Source organism: Rhodamnia argentea, chromosome 5 (genome assembly GCF_020921035.1).
Source record: "Rhodamnia argentea isolate NSW1041297 chromosome 5, ASM2092103v1, whole genome shotgun sequence".
NCBI lineage: Eukaryota > Viridiplantae > Streptophyta > Magnoliopsida > Myrtales > Myrtaceae > Rhodamnia > Rhodamnia argentea.
In genome coordinates, this window is record NC_063154.1 from 27253377 (window position 1) to 27273757 (window position 20381).

The 20381-nt window shown below is 41.0% G+C and overlaps 2 protein-coding genes and 1 pseudogene across 2 annotated transcripts; all 3 read left to right on the forward strand.

Moving 5' to 3' along the window:
• Positions 1-7960: 7960 nt before the first annotated feature.
• Positions 7961-9487, forward strand: LOC125315288 (LRR receptor-like serine/threonine-protein kinase EFR). The gene has a single exon (XM_048279736.1). The coding sequence runs from the start codon at positions 7961-7963 to the stop codon at positions 9485-9487; it is 1527 nt and encodes a 508-aa protein (XP_048135693.1).
• Positions 9488-9765: 278 nt separating this feature from the next.
• On the forward strand, positions 9766-11064 carry LOC115755159 (probable LRR receptor-like serine/threonine-protein kinase At3g47570). The gene is made up of 2 exons (XM_030694469.2): positions 9766-10512; positions 10667-11064. The coding sequence occupies exons 1-2, from the start codon at positions 9975-9977 to the stop codon at positions 11062-11064; spliced, it is 936 nt and encodes a 311-aa protein (XP_030550329.2). The 5' UTR covers positions 9766-9974.
• Positions 11065-11087: 23 nt separating this feature from the next.
• LOC125315289 lies at positions 11088-12190 on the forward strand (annotated as a pseudogene).
• The last annotated feature ends 8191 nt before the right edge of the window (positions 12191-20381 follow it).

A 20381-nucleotide genomic window follows, 5' to 3' on the forward strand; every position in this document is an offset into this window, starting at 1 on the left:
CCACTCTTAGGCATACTCTAGTAATGGCCATTTTGGTTGTCATGTAATTGCGAGGGTTTATCACTAGTCCATAGGTTTCGATCTTCAGAAATCGATTTAGGAAAAGCTCGCAAATTATACATTGGTTAAGCGGAATCACCCGCGTACCAATCATACAATACTAGCAATGAATTCCATAATCGTCTTTAGATCGCCCTTTCTTGGCTCTAAATATCCCCTCTGCAATCCTTATGGTCAAAATGACAATTCTTATTTGAGTTTCTTAGGTCCACGTACCTTGTCGCGCGTTAGCCTTTCCCTTTTTGGTCGGTTAACTCATGATTGATCGGATCTGAGTGAAATCTAACCGAAATACATTGATAGATCATTCCTCATTCATACATCTCAAAAAGGACGGGAATTTCAGAATGTCACAATGCCCTTATCGCTAAGGAATGGTGAATTAGGTAGCAGAGGCATACAATTGAAAATTGAGCTTCTTGCATTTGGCAATGAAGGGACAGACCTCACCTCGAGGAATAAGAGATTCAACTTCTAAATTGGAAGTTTACCAATTGACTAGTTTGATGGCTACTTGAAGCATCAAGCCCGAAGGTCAGAAAGGAATTGAGATGTGGCAATGAATGGACCCGGACTTCTAAGGGTTGTGGAAACGAATAGAACAAGGAGGAAATCCGGACTTCTGAGTACTTGGAAAAGAAACCTCGAAGTTGAGGATAGAAACCTTGAAGTTCAATAGACGAGTGTACGAGTTCAATAGTGAAGATGAATCTAAAGATATGACCTCATCGGAATTTGAGGGGAGAATTACGGTGTCCAATGGAATGGACTAAAGGTTGGATCAGTCTTACATGTAGTCAAGGATGAGACATGCCGGCCGGAAAGATGCATGGCCTTGAAGATCGAAAGATTACTATGATTGTTGGAGGTTTTCGAATGGGATTGAGAGCGGATTACTACGAAAGTAATCTTGAACTTGCTTAAGGAGTTAAGAAGGTTACGACTTGATTTGGATAATAGAGGGCAAGTTGATGAAGGCCATAAGTCTTATGCGATGCTTTGGAAAGACCTTGAGTCTAGAATTAGAAAAAGCTGGATTGTAGCAAGGTATGCATGTTATTCTTGGACCAATAGACAATGGAAGAGATGATTTGAATACTCGAGGGCATGCTACCAACAGATTTTGCAAATGTCAAAAGGGAAGAGGAAGGTGAACACAGTTGAGGATCAAAGGAAACAAGCTTTGAAGGATGAAAACCGTTGCTTTAAGGACATTATCGAAGTGTCAAGTGGCGATAAGAACTACTTTGGAAAGTGTGGTAGCGATGAGGCGTCGGTACCCCACAAGACGAGATGATTGGAGAATTGCAAATTTCGAGGACGAAATTTTTGTAAGGGGGAAGAATTGTGACATCCCGAATTCCGACCCACTTTCGAAGCTATGAATGAATGAAATATCTCATTGATGTATTTGAGTCGAATCTCACTCGGACTTGATCCCTCTCGAGCAGATTAACCAAAAGGGAATGACTAGCTAGAAAAATCAAGTACGTGGACCTAAGAACTTGATCATGGATTGATTCTTTGGCCATGAAAATTGTCGAGGGAATATTTTGGACCAATATAGGCCGATCCTAGAATGATTAAGGAACGATTTGGATAATACCCTACGCTTGGATCACGGGTGATTCCGTTTAACCTCGTGTGGGTTCCGAACGTCCCTAAATTATTTTCTAGCAATCGTGTCCATCGGAACTAGTGATTGACCCTCACAATTGAATGACAACCAGAGTCGCCATGGCTCGAAAAATTCTTAAACGTGATATTAATCACGGATCGATACGCGTAACTCCTAAAAGCCGCCTGTTAGTTTGAGATACGCTGAAATTTCAATTGATCGAGATTGATCGCGAATCGAACTTCAGAATTTGACGTCGGACCTTCGGGAGTTTCAATAATTAAATTTTGGACGTTTCCTCATCCAATGTATAATTTCTTCGCGCGTCGCTCCAAGAGGTTCTGGAAAAATAAAATTTGAGACTGGAAATGGGAAAAGACCCATTTGCCCTTGAAGAATACCCAATTTTTCACTTGGACCGAAGGGTATTTTGGTCAAATCACCCCTTGGCCGAAAATTGAATTGGAAGACTCCAAAATTATCCAACATTTTATTAATTAGTGTTTTTGGCCTTCTTCTTCTTTATTTTCAAGAGCACTCTCTCTCTACCTCACTTTCTCTCTCTTGTTCATCACCTCTTGGCCGAATTCTCTCTCTCTCTCCCACCTTCATTGCCAAAAATTTTCTAAGCCGCCGCTGGTGTCGCCTTGGATCGCCAAAGCTCAACCTTCTACCGTGAGCCACCTTGGACCACCGGATTTTGTGGGTTTTAGCCGATTGAGGGAGTCGCCGGAGCCGCCGGATTGAGGTCAAGACTTCTCCCGTTTTCTCGTCGGAAAACTTGCTAAAATAGTGGTAAGTTGGTTCCTAACCTTATATTAGGTATCTAGGTTGCTAATAGACTATAGATTGAGTGATTTTGGTGAAAAATGAGTTGGTTTTGTGCTAGTTCATGGAGTTGACCGAAAATGCAAATGAAGGGAGGAGAGAGAAATGTATTCTTGCATGAATAGTGAAAATGCATGATTGGTTTTGGATGGCTAGGATTTGATCTAGCTTATCTTGCTTTCATCCAACAGCCTAGGATGAATCTTGTTGAGGAAGCTTGATCGGACGGCCAAGATTATTTCCTGCTTAGTGAAGATTAATCAAGTGGTGGAAAATAATTTCACGTGATGATATTTTAATTGGACGGTTCAGATTAATTGCTATGTTACTATAGTTTATTTCTATGGTACATATTAATTGTACGTTAGTGGAATTCTGATCGTATGGCAATTATTGATTGCTACATTAGTATAATTTCGATCGTGTGGCGTAGATTAATTTTTGTAGCGACAAAAATTAATCGTGTGGCCCGATTGGCCATTGGTCTATTGTGACCTTATCGGGTGGTCCCGATTTATTAATTCCCTAACGTGAGTGAATCACGTGGTACCGATAGAATATTTCCTCGGTATAATTAAATCGAGCGGTCTTGATTTTGTGGAAGGGAAAAATTGGAAAGATCGTATGGACTTGATCTTTTATTGGAGAAAGTTGGGAAGATCGTGTGGTCTCAATCTGCTAATGAGGAAGATTAGCAAGATCATGAGATGAGGATTGATCGATCGGAAGGATATATGTGATCGTGTGGTATCGGATGAGCGATCGAGGAATTATTGGGATTAGATGGTCTCAACGTGGAATTATTGAGAGGAAATGTGGAATTTTACCCCGAGGCGTTATGACGAGGGGTACATATCTTATAAAACCATATTTTGCCTGAGGCATTATGACGCGAGCTCTGTTATTATTATTTTACCCCGAGGCGTTAAATGCGGGGTTGTGCTTATTATTTTATCCTGAGGCGTTAAACGCGAGATATTAACCTGATGTGTTATTACGCGGGTTACATCGACATGAGACGTTATTACGCGGGTCTGTCCTGTTATAATATAGCCTGATGCGTTAAACGCGGGCTCTGGATCAACGTGGAATATTTATAATGGCCTGAGGCGTTGTTACGCGGGTTTGTCCGGTTATAATATAGCTCGATGCGTTAAGCGCGGGCTCTGGATCAACGTGGAATATTTATAATGGCACGAGACGTTATTACGCGGGTCTATCAAGTTATAATATAGCCTGATGCGTTAAACGCGGGCCCTAGACCAACGTGGAATTTTATACGATAGCTTGAGGCGTGGAACGCGGGCTTTGGAGTAACGTGGAATATTTTTATTTCAGCCTGAGATGTGAAATATCGATATGGGGGTAACATGGAATATTTGTGAAGGTGTGGCAATTTTTGAAGAAACAATGGAATATTCAGGAATTTATTTGTGGAATTTTTTATTGTAGGATTATTTGTTGGAAATTGCTCACGTAGGACGTGTCTGAAGGCACTAGAGCCCTAGGGTTAGAGGCTTTCTTATTGAGATTTTATCTCACCCCGTCGTGGGTTCTTATTTTTCAGACACTCCGCCTCAACAATGAACGATCTGCCCGGGAGATTCGATATTCCCCGAGGTCATGGTACCATGAGAAGATGGGGAGGTTGTAGAGCCATCGGATGCGGAACAGCCACCCGAGCTTGACGAGGATGAGTTGGAGGCGAGAGATGATATAGTACCGGATAGCGAGGACGAGGCCTAGGGTAGTTGGCCTCTTGAGCTTTTGTAGAGTATTTTCTTTTGGAAACATAACGGGCTTCGACCACGTAATCTTTTGTTATAGGTGGTCATAGGCTTATACGATGGCCTCTGAAGCCCTTGGTTTGAAGGTTGTAACAATTATGTATATATGTACATAAGTTTGTTTTACTATCCCAAGTCATCGTGATGTTAATTGTTTTACGTATGGGGAAGTGTTTACGCTTCAGCAAGTGTTGTATTTGTTGGCCTTTGGATCCTAGAGAATTGTACACGATCGTGGCCATGTGGGATGTCGACGGCTCGCGGGGTTCAAGTCGTGACATATGGTACTCAAGTGAACGCCATACATAAGTTATGGCACTCAAGTGAACGCCATACACAAGTAATGTCGCTTCTAGTATACTTTTCCCGAGTTTTCTGTCTATAGTTTGAAAAGAACACAAAGTATGAAAAAGCAAAATAGCTCGAGCCGTATCGGATAAAAGTAATAGAAAGTATAATGAAAAGTATAATCAATAAGGAATCTAAATAAGGAATCTAAATATACGGCCCTGTGGTTTTTCGCTTCACCTTCGAGGGTTTTTCATGTTAAATTTCGGTGTTATTTACTATTAATATTTGCCGCTTTCTTCCAATGTTTATCTTATTTAATTTTCACACAAATAGTAATGGGAAAATTATCTGGGCGCAAATAATGGTCCTTTTTCCCAACAAAAATTTCATTAATGCCACCACCTTAAATGATTTTAGGTTCTTTGATTAGGGTGATGAGTAATTGCTTTGGCAACGTGTCTAACCCACAAGATAACTCCCCGGATTAGGTCGAGACTCCGGGCCATATGTATTAGCAACAAAGCTGTACTAGTGCTAAGAAAGGTGGAACGAGATTAGTCTCTCCTTTGACAGCGCCAAGCTCAACAAGCACGTGCTTGCATTCAATGAATCTTTGAAGACAACGTCAGATTTAGACAAGGAATACCCTCAAGCCGCCCAACTTGGACCGGAAGGTATCTTAAAGAAAAGAGGAAAAATAGAGTCCTCAAGCCGCCCAACTTGGACCGGAAGGTATCTTAAAGAAAAGAGTAAAAATCTATGTAGCACCGACACGACACGGGACACGAGATACGACACGACACGACACGCCGACACGTTGATTCTCAAAAAATAAAGAATTCCGACACGTTGGGACACGTTTTATATTAAATATATATTTAAATTTTATTTATATGATTATTTCAATTAAATTGATTTGATTCGGATTCATAAACTAATAAATAACAAAAAAGAGCTTAAAATAAATTTACAATAAAAATGGGATAAATGTTAGCCTCGTTAAGTAAGATAAATATTTCCCTCTTCTGCTGCTTGGTGCCTTGCAGCTCATGTGAGAGGATTGTCTTGCAGTTTGCAGCCTTTTTTAACTTTAAGCCACATTGACCAAACAAAAAAAAAAATATTTAAGCCACAATGCTATGAGAAAATATCGTCTCCCTCACTGTCTCTCTATCATCTCCATCATCTCTCTCCCCCCCAAGCACACACATTTTCAGAGGTAGATCTCAGTCGACGTTTCCGATTGAAGATTGAGCCAATACGATCACCAAAACCAAATCCCATCCTCCAGCCCATTTCCATTTCGATCCTCTCCATCGAATTTCGCCGATTTTATCTTGGCAAAATCACTTTTTTTTTTTTTTTTTGGTCGTGAAGATGCATGTATTAAAGTAAATTAGTTGCAGAGGTACAAGTGGGGTGGGCTTCAGAACAGAGGAGAGCCCATAGAACAGTTGGTGGGGAAGTGGACCAGTCCGAAGGGAGGGCCTTCCTCCGATGGGCTTGGCACAGCCAGTGGGCAAGCTTGTTTGCTTCCCTAAAACAGAAACTAAAAGTAAAAAGTGGTGCGTTTGGACCCATTAAGCGGCAACACTCCAACAGAATGGGGGAAGAACTCCAGGAGGACGATTGGAGCAGAGTCGCACACGGTTGAGCCGAAGGGTTTGGCGCAGACCATCGTTGCAGGCGGGTAAGATCTTCAATTACATTCTTGCAGTCAGATTCACGGGGCGGGATCTGGCCTCGCTCTGGCGTCACCGACCTCGCAACCTACCTCGCCTCCTCCGACCTCACGTGCCGCCTCTCCCCCACCTCCCTCGCCAACGTCCTCCACTACCATGTGCTCCTTCACTTCGTCTCCTCCGATCTCCTCCAAATCCCCCTCCGGACACGCGTGTCGCCGGCGTTGACTGAGTGTCGAAATTCGGACACGCGTTGACAGCGTGTCCAGCGGTGTCCGGGCGTGTCCGGCGCGTGTCCGACACCGTCACGTGTCCGACACGCAAAAATCCTCCCGGGAGGAGTGTCCGTGCTACATAGGTAAAAATAGAGTACTCAAGCCGCCCAACTTGGACCGGAAGGTATCCTAAAGAAAAGAGGAAAAATAGAGTCCTCAAGCCGCCCAACTTGGACTGGAGGTATCTTAAAGAATAGAGGGAAAATGGTCAAAAGAGTCCTAAGTCTTTCACACTTTTGTCAATTTGGTCGTATACCTTTTAAATTTATCGACTCAATCCTAAATCTTTTCACATTTTACCGATTCCGTCCAATTAGTCAGAAATCGCTGACATGGAACCGCCGATGCTATTGTAGAAAATATTTAACAATTTTTTAATAACATTTTCGAATTTTTTAATTTTCTTTTTCTTTTTTTTTTCTGGCTTAGGGGCTAGCGACCCCTAACGGTCCTAACCCGGCAGGGTGGCCAGCCTTGAAGACAGAAACGAAAAAAAAAGAAAAAAAATCGGTTTTTTTAAATAAAAGTATTAAGATTATTAAAAATTATTCACGTCAGCACCAGCATCGCTACGTGGGGCAATCGGCGTCTACGTCGGCGATTCCCGACGAATGAGATTGAATGGTCAAAAGGTGAAAAGATTTATGACTCAAACAGCAAACTTAAATACATATTCAATGTCATCTGCCAACTGCAACTTGTTTACTTTTTGACTAACTGTATACCTTTGCGATTAAATACATACCTCAGTTCTTCTATAATTCCAATAATAAAGTAGCGTGGGCATTGTTGCTATTGATTAATAATTCATCCATAAGTACATAAGAAGCAAAGTTCAATTTTCAAATAATTTCTTCTTCACCCTGGTAGTGATCTTGCTCTCTTTTATGTCTAAGCACTATTTTCAATTTTAATAATAATTCCAAAATGTAAAGTTTATATAAAAGATATATATATATATATATATATATATATATATATATATAGAGACACACACACACACATATTATAATTGACAAATGAAAGCAAAGTTGATTATCAGTCGTGCAATAGACCTAGTTATATGTATGGTTAACCGTTAATACGTCCCGGAAAAGACTGAAGTCGTCGCCCCTACTAACATCCCAGAAATTCGGGGATTGAAAAGACAAAATTGACAATGAACAAAAGTAGGCCCCCATGGTGTTTCAACTATCACTGACCGACTTGATCATCACCCATTGACTTGCTTGTCACGGCCTTGGAATTTTCTCAACTTGAGAAAGATCTGTCACGACTATTCTTGCATTTGATGACATCCACATGCTTTAGTATGGAAGAGCATGTTGTCCACTCTTATATCTTCGCGAATTGTATCGAAACAACTTCGCCAGAAAACCAAAAGAGACTCGAGCTCAGAGTGCTTTGCTGCAAATCTTCATGGACCTTTCCTATAGAGACCCGGTTTCATCCAGGTCATTCTCATGCTTAACTACCATCATTCTTCTGTTAGGGAGTGTCCTATCTTTAGTAGAAGCTGGCGGGGACGAGACCGATCGGCTTGCTTTGCTGGAATTCAAGGCCCAAATAGTTGATCACGGTGGAGTTTTGAGCTCGTGGAATGATTCCAGCCACTTCTGCGGGTGGTACGGTGTCACGTGCGGTCGTAGACACCAAAGAGTCACCATACTAGATCTCCGGTCCGAGAACCTAGCTGGGGTCGTGGCACCCGATATTGGTAACCTGAGCTTTCTGAGAGAAGTATATCTGCAAAACAACAGTTTCCACTCCGAAATTCCCCTGCAATTTGGCCGCTTGTTTCGGTTGCAGAAGTTGTTCCTTAATAACAACTCATTTAGCGGACAAATCCCTTCGAATCTCTCCCATTGCTCTAATTTGCTCATTCTTAGCTTAGGTTTCAACACGCTCGAAGGAAATTTGCCTGCAGATCTCAGCTCCTTGTCCAAGCTCCAAATTCTTATATTTGAAGTCAACAGCTTGACTGGAGACATTCCACCATCTTTTGGAATCTTATCCTCCCTTCGAGTCTTCGGAATAATGACAAATAACCTCAGCGGTACCATTCCAGAGACCCTCGGCCGACTGAGAAATCTAAGAGCCCTCGGTCTCAGCCAGAATAATTTTTTTGGTACGATTCCTATCTCAATCTTCAATATATCTACTGCGAGAATCCTTTATGCGGCCCAAAACCAATTAGAGGGGAGTTTACCTAGAGACTTAGGCTTCACTCTTCCGAATCTTGAGGCAATTAGTTTGAGTGGGAACCTCCTCACTGGACCCATTCCTGAGTCAATATCAAACGCCTCTAACATCGGTGAATTCGAAATCCGATTCAACAACTTTACCGGGAAAGTTCCTTCTTTCTCAAAGATGAGAGGACTCAATTGGTTTAGTATAGGCCAAAACAACTTTGGAGGTGGGCAATCTGCTGATTTGGACTTTCTATGCTCTTTAACCAATTCCACAAACTTGGAAAGAGTGGCTATTGGTAGAAATGCTTTTGGAGGACCAATACCCGACTGCATCGGTAACCTCTCTATTACCCTTTCGGCATTTTCGCTAAATGACAATCATATTTCTGGAATCATACCTAATGGAATCGGAAATCTCATCAATTTGGAGATGCTGGCAATGGGGGCCAACAATATCTCGGCAAATATTCCTTCCGAGGTTGGAAATCTAAACAAAATGAAGAGTATGGATCTTGGCCGAAATAGTTTCTCGGGGCAGATACCTGAATCTATGGGGAATTTAAAGATGTTAACGATATTATCCTTGCATGACAATAATCTCTGGGGCTCAATACCATCGTCTCTAGGAAACTGTCAGAATCTACTTCTATTGGACCTTTCATTCAATAAGCTCAGTGGTAACATTCCCTCAGAAATTTTGGGCCTCTCATCTTTGTCGAGATACATCCATGGAACGTCTATATGTACAGGATAACTTTTTTGAAGGGCCCCTACCATCAACTATGAGTTCCATGAGAGGCCTTCAGGTTTTGAATGTTTCCAATAACCGATTGTCCAACCAAATCCCAAAATATCTAGAATCATTGAATCTGACAAATCTGAGCCTATCTTACAACGATTTTGAGGGTGCCTTGCCTACAAGAGGAGCTTTCAGAAGTGTCATTTCCACTTCAGTCGTTGGAAACAAGAAGCTTTGTGGTGGTCTGCCCGATTTTCAACTACCGAAATGCGATTACGAAGAGTCAAAACGGAGGAGATTAAGTGGAACTGCTAAAGTTCTCATATCCACAATCTCTGCTGTTGTAGGAGTAGCTTGCATACTGTCTTTTCTATACTTTTTCTGGTTTAGACAAAATAAGAAAGAATCTGCTTCAAGCTCTTATGAAGATGGGCTTTTGCATGTTTCTTATAATAGTCTCTTGAAAGCAACGGGTGGATTCTCCTCCACCAATCTTCTTGGCATGGGCAATTTTGGGTCTGTGTATAGAGGGCTTCTTGATCCGACTCAGTCGATTGTGGCCATCAAGATTCTCGACCTTACACGTCATGGAGCTTCCAAGAGCTTTACAGCTGAGTGCAGTGCCTTGAGAAGAATCCGACACCGTAATCTCGTGAAGGTACTCACAGCATGTTCTGGGTTTGATTTTAATGGAAATGATTTCAAGGCACTGATCTACGAATTCATGTCGAACGGGAGCTTGGATGAATGGTTGCACCCAACTTCATCGCAACATGCGGAGAGAAGCAAGTTGAGTCTCCTTGAGAGAGTGAATATTGCATATGATGTTGCTTGTGCACTAGATTATCTTCATCATCACTGTGAAACGCCAATAGTTCATTGTGATCTCAAGCCAAGCAATGTTCTTCTTGACGATGAAAAGACTGGACATGTAGGAGATTTCGGGCTTGCCAGGTTCCTCCCAGAAGCAATGCATAAGTTACTGGCTGATCAATCAAGCTCTATTGGAGTAAAAGGATCTTTCGGCTATGTAGCTCCAGGTAATGAGGCACAAGTTGTCTTTCAGTTTATTCTTTATACATAACACATGGCAGTAAATGGATCCTTTGAAAAAAGGCACGTGAAACATAACCGACACAATATTTCAATCTCAATTATTTACCTTGCATGACTATGCTATGTTGATTGCTGTAGAGTACGGCGTAGGAAGTGCGGTATCCACACAGGGAGATATGTACAGCTTTGGAGTCCTTATTTTGGAGATGTTCACAAGCAAGAGGCCAACCGATGACATGTTTGAAAATGGCCTTGACCTTCACCGCTTTGCGAAGGAGGCTTTGGCAGACCGAGTGGAGAAGGCAATCGATCCTGTTCTGCTTCAGGAAATCAAGGAGTCGGAGCAGAGACGAATAATCGCTCCGGAGGGCAAGAATAAAAGCTGGTGTAGTATTCAAGAGTGTTTGGTTTCGATCATTGAAATAGGAGTCGTTTCCTCTTCGGAGTCTCCTAGGGAACGAATGGACATTGGCAGTGCATTGACTAAACTCCAGGGAATCAGGAAGAAACTTCTTGAGTACATTGTCATCGCCTAGTTGAAATCAAATGTGAATTTCATATGGAGTCGTATGGTCTTTATGGTCACTGTTTTGTATGGAATTGGATATGGAGTTTTTCCATTCACAAACAATTCGAATCTGGGAATAGCTACTCTTTATTAGCATTTTATTTTCAACAGTCATAATCACTTCCATGTTGAAATGTAGCTTCAGTCATCCTTTGGTCTCAGTTCAGGCTATCTCTCAATCAATCTCCATCATTCTTCTTTCTAATTACAAGCTATTCCAGTATTTCGTTTGCTTCCAATAATTAGTAGTCCCTTGAACAGAAGTCCCACTCTTGCCCTGTTCCTTCAATGGCCATTCCATGATAGCTAAGACTATAGATACCTCTCCTTGGGCTGTAAAAAGGGAGCTGAATTTTGCAAAAGGGACCATTACAACAGCTTGGAAAAGCAATTTGCAGGGATCTTCTGAGAAAAGCAATCCCTAAATTTCCATTGAATCTCACGGGATTTCCAAACACGAAAAGTATGAACCATGCAAACTACTTCTGATTAAGAAGACAAAAGAGACAGAACACCACAATCCACAACCCTTCACCCTAGGAAGGTGCTGTGCCACGCGCACCATCTTTCACTTAACCAAATCCAACTCCAAAACAAGATAAGCAGTTAAAAAGTAACACTGGAAATAGGTGGTGGTTGACTAATTCTCTGGACGCTCTCGTGGATTTGGTTTTGCAACTTTTGATAAACAAGCAAGCAATGGATGAGGCTATCAAGGCTATGAATGTGATGGACTTGGATGGGAGAAAAATCATTGTGGAAAAGCTCAGCCTCAAGGTTCAGGTGCAGACCAAGGTGGTAATTGCAGTTGCGATCGTGGCCTTAATGGGGACTGTGGCGGTGGATGTGGAGAGTGCTTCAAATGGGGCGAGCCTGGGCATTTTGCCAGGGAGTGTCCTATTGAAGAAGGCAGAGGAGGCATGTATGAGGGGAGGGATGACAGGTATGGAGATGGTGGTCGCTATGGTCCTGATATAAATGGTGATTGCTCTGATGGGCACAATAGGGACAGTGGTACTCGAGGAGGATCAGGAAACGACCACTGCAGCCAGGACCATTCTGGGCCCTATGAACGTCGCAGTACAGGAAACTGATGCTCGGGGTAGAAAGAATATTCCTAATAGGTATGCACTCAATTTTTTCCAGTCATAGTAAAGAAGGCGATTCTGTGCCGATTGAATATTTTGTGCTTGTAGGACACGATTGGAGGTACTGCTGTTACTTGCTGGAGGTGTCAAAGTCTCTTCTGTTGCATCCCTTCTTCATGGTTCTCTTGTTGGACAAATTGACTTGATCAGTCTTTGATGTGCCAGCTATGGCCAGAAGATTCAACTGTTTAATGTCCGTGAATGCTTGTTTTGATGTTTTGGACTGATAACATTGCTTGCTTGACTTCGAGAATCAAATTTGGTCTTACTCTGTCTATGCTATGGGTACTGGATTCTCTTTTGGTTACATGCTTTAGCACTTGCAAATCCGTCCGAGATCAATCTTGGTTGACTTCTTCATTGGCACTTGCGACTGCAGGGTGCGAACAGCTTTTCAGTGTCTGGATGGCTCTTTTGACGTTAGGGCGAGAGATTCACCTGTGGAAGTAATGCCTTTTCTCTTTGCAATCTTAGAAATGAATGCCCGTTTTGGCTATGGTTTTTCCAATGTCTAACTTTTTGAAAAGGAGTTAACCTGGTAAACTCTTTTCTTTTGTTATACACATTAGTATGTGAGCTTTCTGTCTATAGTTTGCACTATATTGACTCTGCTAAGCTTTTAGCAGGATTCTTGACAGGTTTGTGGTGTTTTGATACACGGTCCCGTTATTTTTATGTCATAGAACGTGGTTTTACACTTAAAGATTCTGAAAAGTGCTTTTGGCCTCAAGAAGGTATTCCTATATGCAATCAACTCAGTAAAAATCCGTCTCACCTTCCACACACAGTAATGATGCAGGAATTCGTTTCTCAGTAAAACGTGGAGAACATTTGGAAGCTTTGGTGAGCATGGCACTTTGATTTGCTTGACTCCTAGTCCTTTGACAGCCTCCATATTTGGTTGCTTCGCCAACTCCCCGAAGCTGGGTGGCCTGCTGAAGCCCTGAGCCAAGGATCACTGCTCGAGGGAGGAGGGAAAGAGAGGGGAAGCATAGCGCATGGGTGGAGGGGTAATCACCCGAGGCAGGGTGAGGGTTGTTGTCACAACGAATGTGGAGATTGAAATCGCATGGGGTGCAAGCCTAGGAGAAACCGGTGCCTGGGAGGCGGCAGGAGCCGCAGAGGAAGGAGGCAGAGGAGTCTGTGGGGGAGGGCATTAGGGTGGTAAGGGGGGTTGGGAAGGGTGATGGACAATGTTAGGATATGTGTCGAGTTTTAGCCTGTTGAACGGAAGCAATCCAAATTGAATTGCATATTGGCCTGGCAGATCAAAGTTCAAAATCGGATCTTAAAATTGCGATCAAGAACATAATTGTTTCGTTTTACAAGTTGGACTCAGTGAAGAAAGAAGATAGAAAAGGAAAGTCCAAAGGTGGACCTTGTAGACCTTCACATGGAAATTATATGTATTCTCGCCATATGGCTACTATGCATCAGCATGACTTTGATTCATCTGAGAACGTTCGTTTGGGGACCAAAGCATGTCTGTTCGCCGCTGGATTCGAACAACAGGAGAACCGGAAATTGTCAGAGAGACAGAAACCACTTTAATAAGAAGTGTCACTGATATGACAACAGCAGCAAAATCTATTTCAGGAAAACCTGCTGATGTTCACTAGAAAGGATTGCCTGGGGCTGCTAGCTTCGGAACAGCAGCCAGTGAAGATTTCTAGAGGCTATTTGCTTCTCCAGACAATCTCCAACAGGAAGATTGAAGATGTCTATACAAGAGGAGCTCGTTGAAGCTGAAAGGAGTTGGTCGAAAAACTCTAGATCAACCTAAAACTAAAAGAGTTATTCCTTGTATTCTGAGCAAAGTGTGTTTTACTATTTGAGATTCCAAGTGTAGTGTTCTTACTGCTTTGTAATCATGTGAAAGAATAAGTGTATCCAATAGCAGCACCTGATTCTTGTTAGTTCGATTTGTTGGATGAGAGGATCAGTGCTAGCGGATTGTAAATTATCTTGGTGATTACTAGCCCAATCCACCCAGCTTGTGGGTGTTAGTATGGAAAGTGGACGTAAGCTTTATGAATAAGTCGAACCACTATATATTGTTGTGCGCTATCTTTTACTTCGGCTTTTAACTGATATTTACACAATAGAACCACCTGCTATTTTTAAAATTTGCTACACTTGATTTCCAAAAGTTATTTGACCCAAAAAAAAATTTCCCAAATTTCTAAAACGACCTATTTTTCCCCCCTCTAGGTTGCTTGGTTAGCCCCATAATTGATATCGAAGAATTGTCATTTAAAGTGTATTTCTTCAGATCATAAAGATCCTTATCTATGGCTAACTTCGGTGGTTTCTGTACTAACGAAGCTTCTATTCCTAGCAAGCCTCCATACTTCGATGGCAACAACTATGGCTAGTAGAAACAAAGATTGGAAGCCTACATTGAGGTAATTGATCTCCTTATATGGAATGTAATGAAAAAAATAATGGCGTAGAAGTACTAGCAAGAGCTGCTGCACAACCACCAGGAGAAAATGCTCACGATGTTGCCGGTGTAGCTGCTGCTCTCCTTGAGGAAGCTCATAAAAGAGCTGCAAATAATGCTTAAGTGTGCGTTATCTGCAGCTGAGTTTAACAAGATTTCCTCGTGTAACAACCAAGGAAAGTTGGGTTTGTCTCCAAGTTACATTCAATGGAACTGATAGAGTGAAGGAAACAAAGATGAACATCCTTCTTGGAAACTACGAAATGTTCATAATAAAATCTGATGAAGCAGTAATCGAGATGTTCACAAGATTCACCAGAAAATTCAAGAACTGCATGAGGAAAGGAGGAAACTACAGATGACGAAGACACACCAAATTTTCAGAAGAAAATAGACCTTTTAGGAATAAGGAAGAGAGAAAAGGTAATAAAAAGCATGATCACTAGTCAAGGAAAAGAAATGCAAGTTCGAAAAGGAAAACGTGCATTAAGGGCAGACATGTGGAGTAACATAGAGTGCGAAACCAGTGACAATGACGAAGTAAATCTCTGTCTCATGGCAGATTCTGAAAACAAAGAAGAAAATGAGGTACCCAGGTAGAAAAACAAACAGTATCTAAACAGCGGTTGTTCAAGATATATAACCAGAGATAGCACTAAGTTTGAAAGTCTCTCACTCAAGTCGACAGAGGAATTTTCACCTTCGGTGGAAGAGACAAAGGCGGGATTGTTGGCACAGGAAACATCATGTTAGGAAATCTAATCATTAAGGATGTCTCATTCGTCAAAGGACTAGATCACAATCTGAAAAGTATCAGCCAGTTATGTGAAAAGGGAAACATGATTAGCATTGAAGAAGGCAGGTGTATTGGGTTGAGCCAAGAAAAATCTCAATCGTTTACTACGAGGCGACGTCGGAACATATATGTACTTGATGTCAATCTTGATGACACCCAATGCCTAGTCTCAATCAAAGAAGAAAGAGATCTTTGGCACAAGAAATTAGGACACACGAACATGAAGCAAATTTCCAAGATATCTTCAAAAGACCTTACTCAAGGACTTTCCAAGATCAAGTTCAAAAAGTTAGATTCTTGCAATGCATGCTTCGTAGGAACATAGGTTAGAAACTCCTTCAAATCTATAAATAATGTCACCACTAACTGATCCTTGCAGCTATTGCACATGGATTTGTTTGGACCACCAAGGACAGTGAGTTTCGGACTAACAAACAGTCCAGTCATCTTCGCTATCCTGCTTGCACGGCTGACGATTTGACGTGGACAATTTTGAATGAAACGACACTGTTTTCTCAAAAAATTTCCTCTTTTTTCCTTCTTTTCTGGTTAGAGTTAATCTTCTTTTCTCATTACTGATCCCTCTATTTCCTGCTTTAAATAGAAGCCACCGCGAAATCGACGACAAGCCCAGAGCAGAAGTGATCATAGCTTAGAGCTCTTGATTGGCTTCCTGAGCTCAATTTAAACAATTCGTCAATGATTGAGAATACCGTCAACTCTAAGCTTCAGGAGTTCCCAACTGGGTTTTGGCCATGCAATTGCCCGCGAAGCTGGTGGCGGCGAGATGTGTCAGAATTGGGAATAATTGATGGGGTAATCGACGGTGAGAAACAATTACTCACAACTCACAAAAATCTCACGAAGGAGGAGGAGACGAAAAGGACTTGCCTATACTTCCGTATTCTCCTCAATTCAATTATACCAAAATGTTTACAAGACACGCCTATTTATAAGTTTGATACTTGACTCTTGAACTACTCTAGAAACACGAACAAACGCAATGTATAATCATAACATCGGTACATGTATAGACTCTTGACAAACTCACATAATTATGACTCTATAATAAAGACTCTTAAAAGCAACGCCTACAATGAATACTAATCTTGGTTCATGGAGTCGAAAAGGTCATCCACATGTTGATCGACAATCATGAATCTTCATGTACATTGAATCAACAACTATTCATGAATTTGACTTAACTTCTAACACTTCCTTTAAACCAAATTCTCTTTCACTAATCATTCCAAGCAGACTCTTAAACTTTCGAAATGCATCAACCTTGAGAGGTTTAGTAAAAATGTCTGCCACTTGGTATCATGTCTTCACATGTGAGACTTCAATCTCCTTTTCTCTCACTTGCTCTCGGATGAAATGATATCAAACATCGATATACTTGCTTCGTTTATGAAAGATTGTATTTTTCGTCAAAGCAATAGTAGACAGATCATCTATATAGATTTCTGTCAATTTTAGCTGCTCCATATGAATCTCCTTGAGAAGCCTTCTCAACCATATTTCATGACAAACACATGTAGATGCTGCAATGTATTGAGCTTCATACATCGATAGAGCAACACCTGATTGCTTCTTTATTGACAATGCTAAAGCAGTATTACATAAGAAAGATACAAAGCTAGTAGTGCTTTTTCGATCATTGACATCTTTCCCATAATCACTATCTGAATAAACTCTAAGCTCGAAGGATTTAGACTGAGAGTAGTGTAAACCGTGAGAGATAGTACCTTTGATGTAGCGACTTATCCTCTTTGCAGCTTTAAGATGAGCCGATTTCGGTTTCCCCATGTATTGACTTACAATTCCAACACTGCACTTGATGTCCAGTCTCATACATGTCGGATATCTCAAGCTTTCAATCAAGCTTCGTTAATACATCAGATCAACATCGACACCGTCAACAAACTTCGCAAGTTTCCTTTTTGATCCACGTGTCGTTCAATTTGATTGTTCACATTCGCATGTAAAAAATCAATAAAATTTGGCAAACAAAAGCTCGGTAATTTGCATGCTGTAAAAAAATAGTTAATAGTCATACAGCAGTATCGGTAAGTTACCAATAAATTGTTAGAAATTAAGTGTCCGTTAGCTTTTCTCATCAGTTTTTTACGCTTACTAACTCTACCAGAGCACAATAGAGTTAATCTAAAACTAGCTTAAAGGAAGAACAACCTACGATCATTCTGCTTTTGAATTTCAAGGTATTCCAGTGTTTAGTTTACTTGCTATAATCAGTAGTCCCTTGAACAGAACTCTCACTCCCGCCTTGTACCTCCAATGGACCACTCGTAGAATTGTATTAGTTAACCCCAGCTTCATTAGTGAGTCAGAGGGAGAGAGCTAGATGGTCGTGCTGATGTCTCTGTGTCTCTTCTCTTCAAGTTCATGCTCACGCATGTTAATTAGCAAAGTAGTGCGACCCTTTATTTTGATTATGATGTCCCTTTATTTTGTGTTCCTCGTATTCTCTTTTAAAATGATGAAACTATACTTTGGTCCCTGAATTTAAGCATCTTTTTCCAATCAATTGAACTTGTGTAGCTTTTCTAATCAAGTCCCATCAGCCCCAAATCTAATCAATTGGAACCGACAAATCTTATTCCTGAACTTTCGCATTTTTCTGTTTTATTTTGGTCTCCTACGTGTGCTTTCTATCCTAAATTTTTTCTCCGAAAACATAGTATTTGGGTCAATCGTCTCCCCTTTCAACAGTTGGAGGAATTTATTGAATTTTACTTAATTAAAGGGACTATGACTATCCATTCAATAGTTCCTTTAATTAAATAATAGTATATTATTTCGTTATTATTTCTCTCCTTAGCAATTCTACCATCTACAGGTGATTTGTACAAACTTATCTAAGAAGTCGGAGGAACCTAATCCAATATAGATTATGCATTTAGTTATAGCCTCACGTTAGGTAAGTGTGTTCCTTTTTGTTAGGGTAAAATTCGGTCCGGAGGAATCTATCGAAACTTTAGCCACGAAATATGCCAGTGCATATGAGCGCGAGTTAAAATGTGTGGATTTTTATCCATATTCATCCTTCCATATTCAAGTTAGTAAAGAAAAAATATGTCCCGGGACATTGAAACCAAACCGAAACCCGACCAGAATCGAAAATTTTCGGTGTTTTTGGGTCGGGTTTTGAGGAAAACGAGCCGAACATAGCGAGATGATGAAGAACTTCCTTGTTCCTTCGTCGCACGAAAATCCCTCCATCGACAAGCAGAGTGAATTCACTGCACCCACTACCCGAAGTAAACCAAGCTTTTTCTCGTGCTCCTTAGCTCCAATACGTGTCAATGTCACACAACATTCCCTTCAACGGAACTCCCCCACTGGTTAATGGTCGCTCAAATAATGTGATTTGATTGAGACGAATGTTGTATGATTCCAACATGTGGGAAATTTTACATGACAATTGATGGTATGGCTTGAATGCATTTTTTTTTTCAGAAAATTGTCCAAAAAATCATAAATCTATTATACATTTGCCAATTTACTCATAAGCTTTCCAATTTGGTCAATATAGTTTCAAACCTTTTGATGATTTTTTAATGTAGACCATCCGATCAATTTAAACTAGAAATGGTTGGCGTAATGATATAATCAATGCTGGCCGTCTTATAGGACACGACCAATGGCTTATGTGCATCATCTTAAATTAAACGACATCATTTTACGATTTTTTTAATTTGTTTATTTTTTTCTTATTATTTCCTAATATTGCTCATCTTTTTCCATCCGCCGATCGTTGTGGCCTCGGTGATGATCCATGAAGATCACCGGCCACGAGGCAAGGGCGAGACGCCCTCGTCCAAATTAGGCGAGGGTCCCGGATCGCCCTCATCCAAATTAGGCAACGGTGTCGCAGCCCTTGCCATGCCCTTGTAGGCCATCGCTGAGGCCTCAATGAATGGGAAGGAAGAAGATGACAACAGAAGGAAAGAAAAAATTAAATCCTCCAATAAAATCAAAAAGTAATAGAAAAGGACAGACAAACTTTTTAACATACCTTATGCTAGGCAACTATAAAGCCTCGCCAGTCCTTGAGAAATGAAACAATTTCTTGCGCAAATTGGTTTCTTGCTAAAACAGAATTGAAAGGCTCCATTGGTTTGGCGGGATCACCAGAATTGTCCTCCTTGCGGCGTGAGAAGAAATGATATAAGGCTGCCTTGGTCCTGAGCGTGATGAGTGATTCAACGATGTCAGGATCAGTAAACTTCCTCCAGGTGGGACATCGACCTCTTCCCAAGGCAGTCATGATTATGGCCTTGTCGAGCACAAGTCAGTGATCTTCTCCAAGTTTCCACTTTTGAGAGACTATGCTCTCGCTCGATCACCAGTCCAAAGATTGAGGTCACCTTATGCAGAGAACAACTACATAGGCCATCTATTTCCCATAGATCGTCTTTGACCACCACGGAATTCTTAGGGCAATTATCCTTAAAATTGTTGGGAAAATATTAGATAGCATGAAAAATAACAATAGTAGAAAATATGTTGGAAAAGACGAGAAAAGTAAGAACAATTATCTGAGGCGTGCAAACACCGTCCTTAAGAATAATCCCCGCCCATCGGTGTACGAAACTCGGTGCGTAAGGTTTCTAGCGGCTTCCTCCTAAGATTCAACAAATTTTAGTACTAAATATTAGAAGGAACATGAACAAAGTTATGAGTATAACCCAGTAAAGAAGAAAAAAAAAGAGAAGCGAAATACTCTCTTATGTAATGCAAAGTCCTCATAAGATTGTTTCTTGAAATTCAATTTATATTCAACCAAAATAGAGCCGCTGAGAAATCATTATAAAGCCGTTGCAAAATAATGGAGGGTTTATGAAGAAATAAATCAGCCTTTACATGATTGTTAT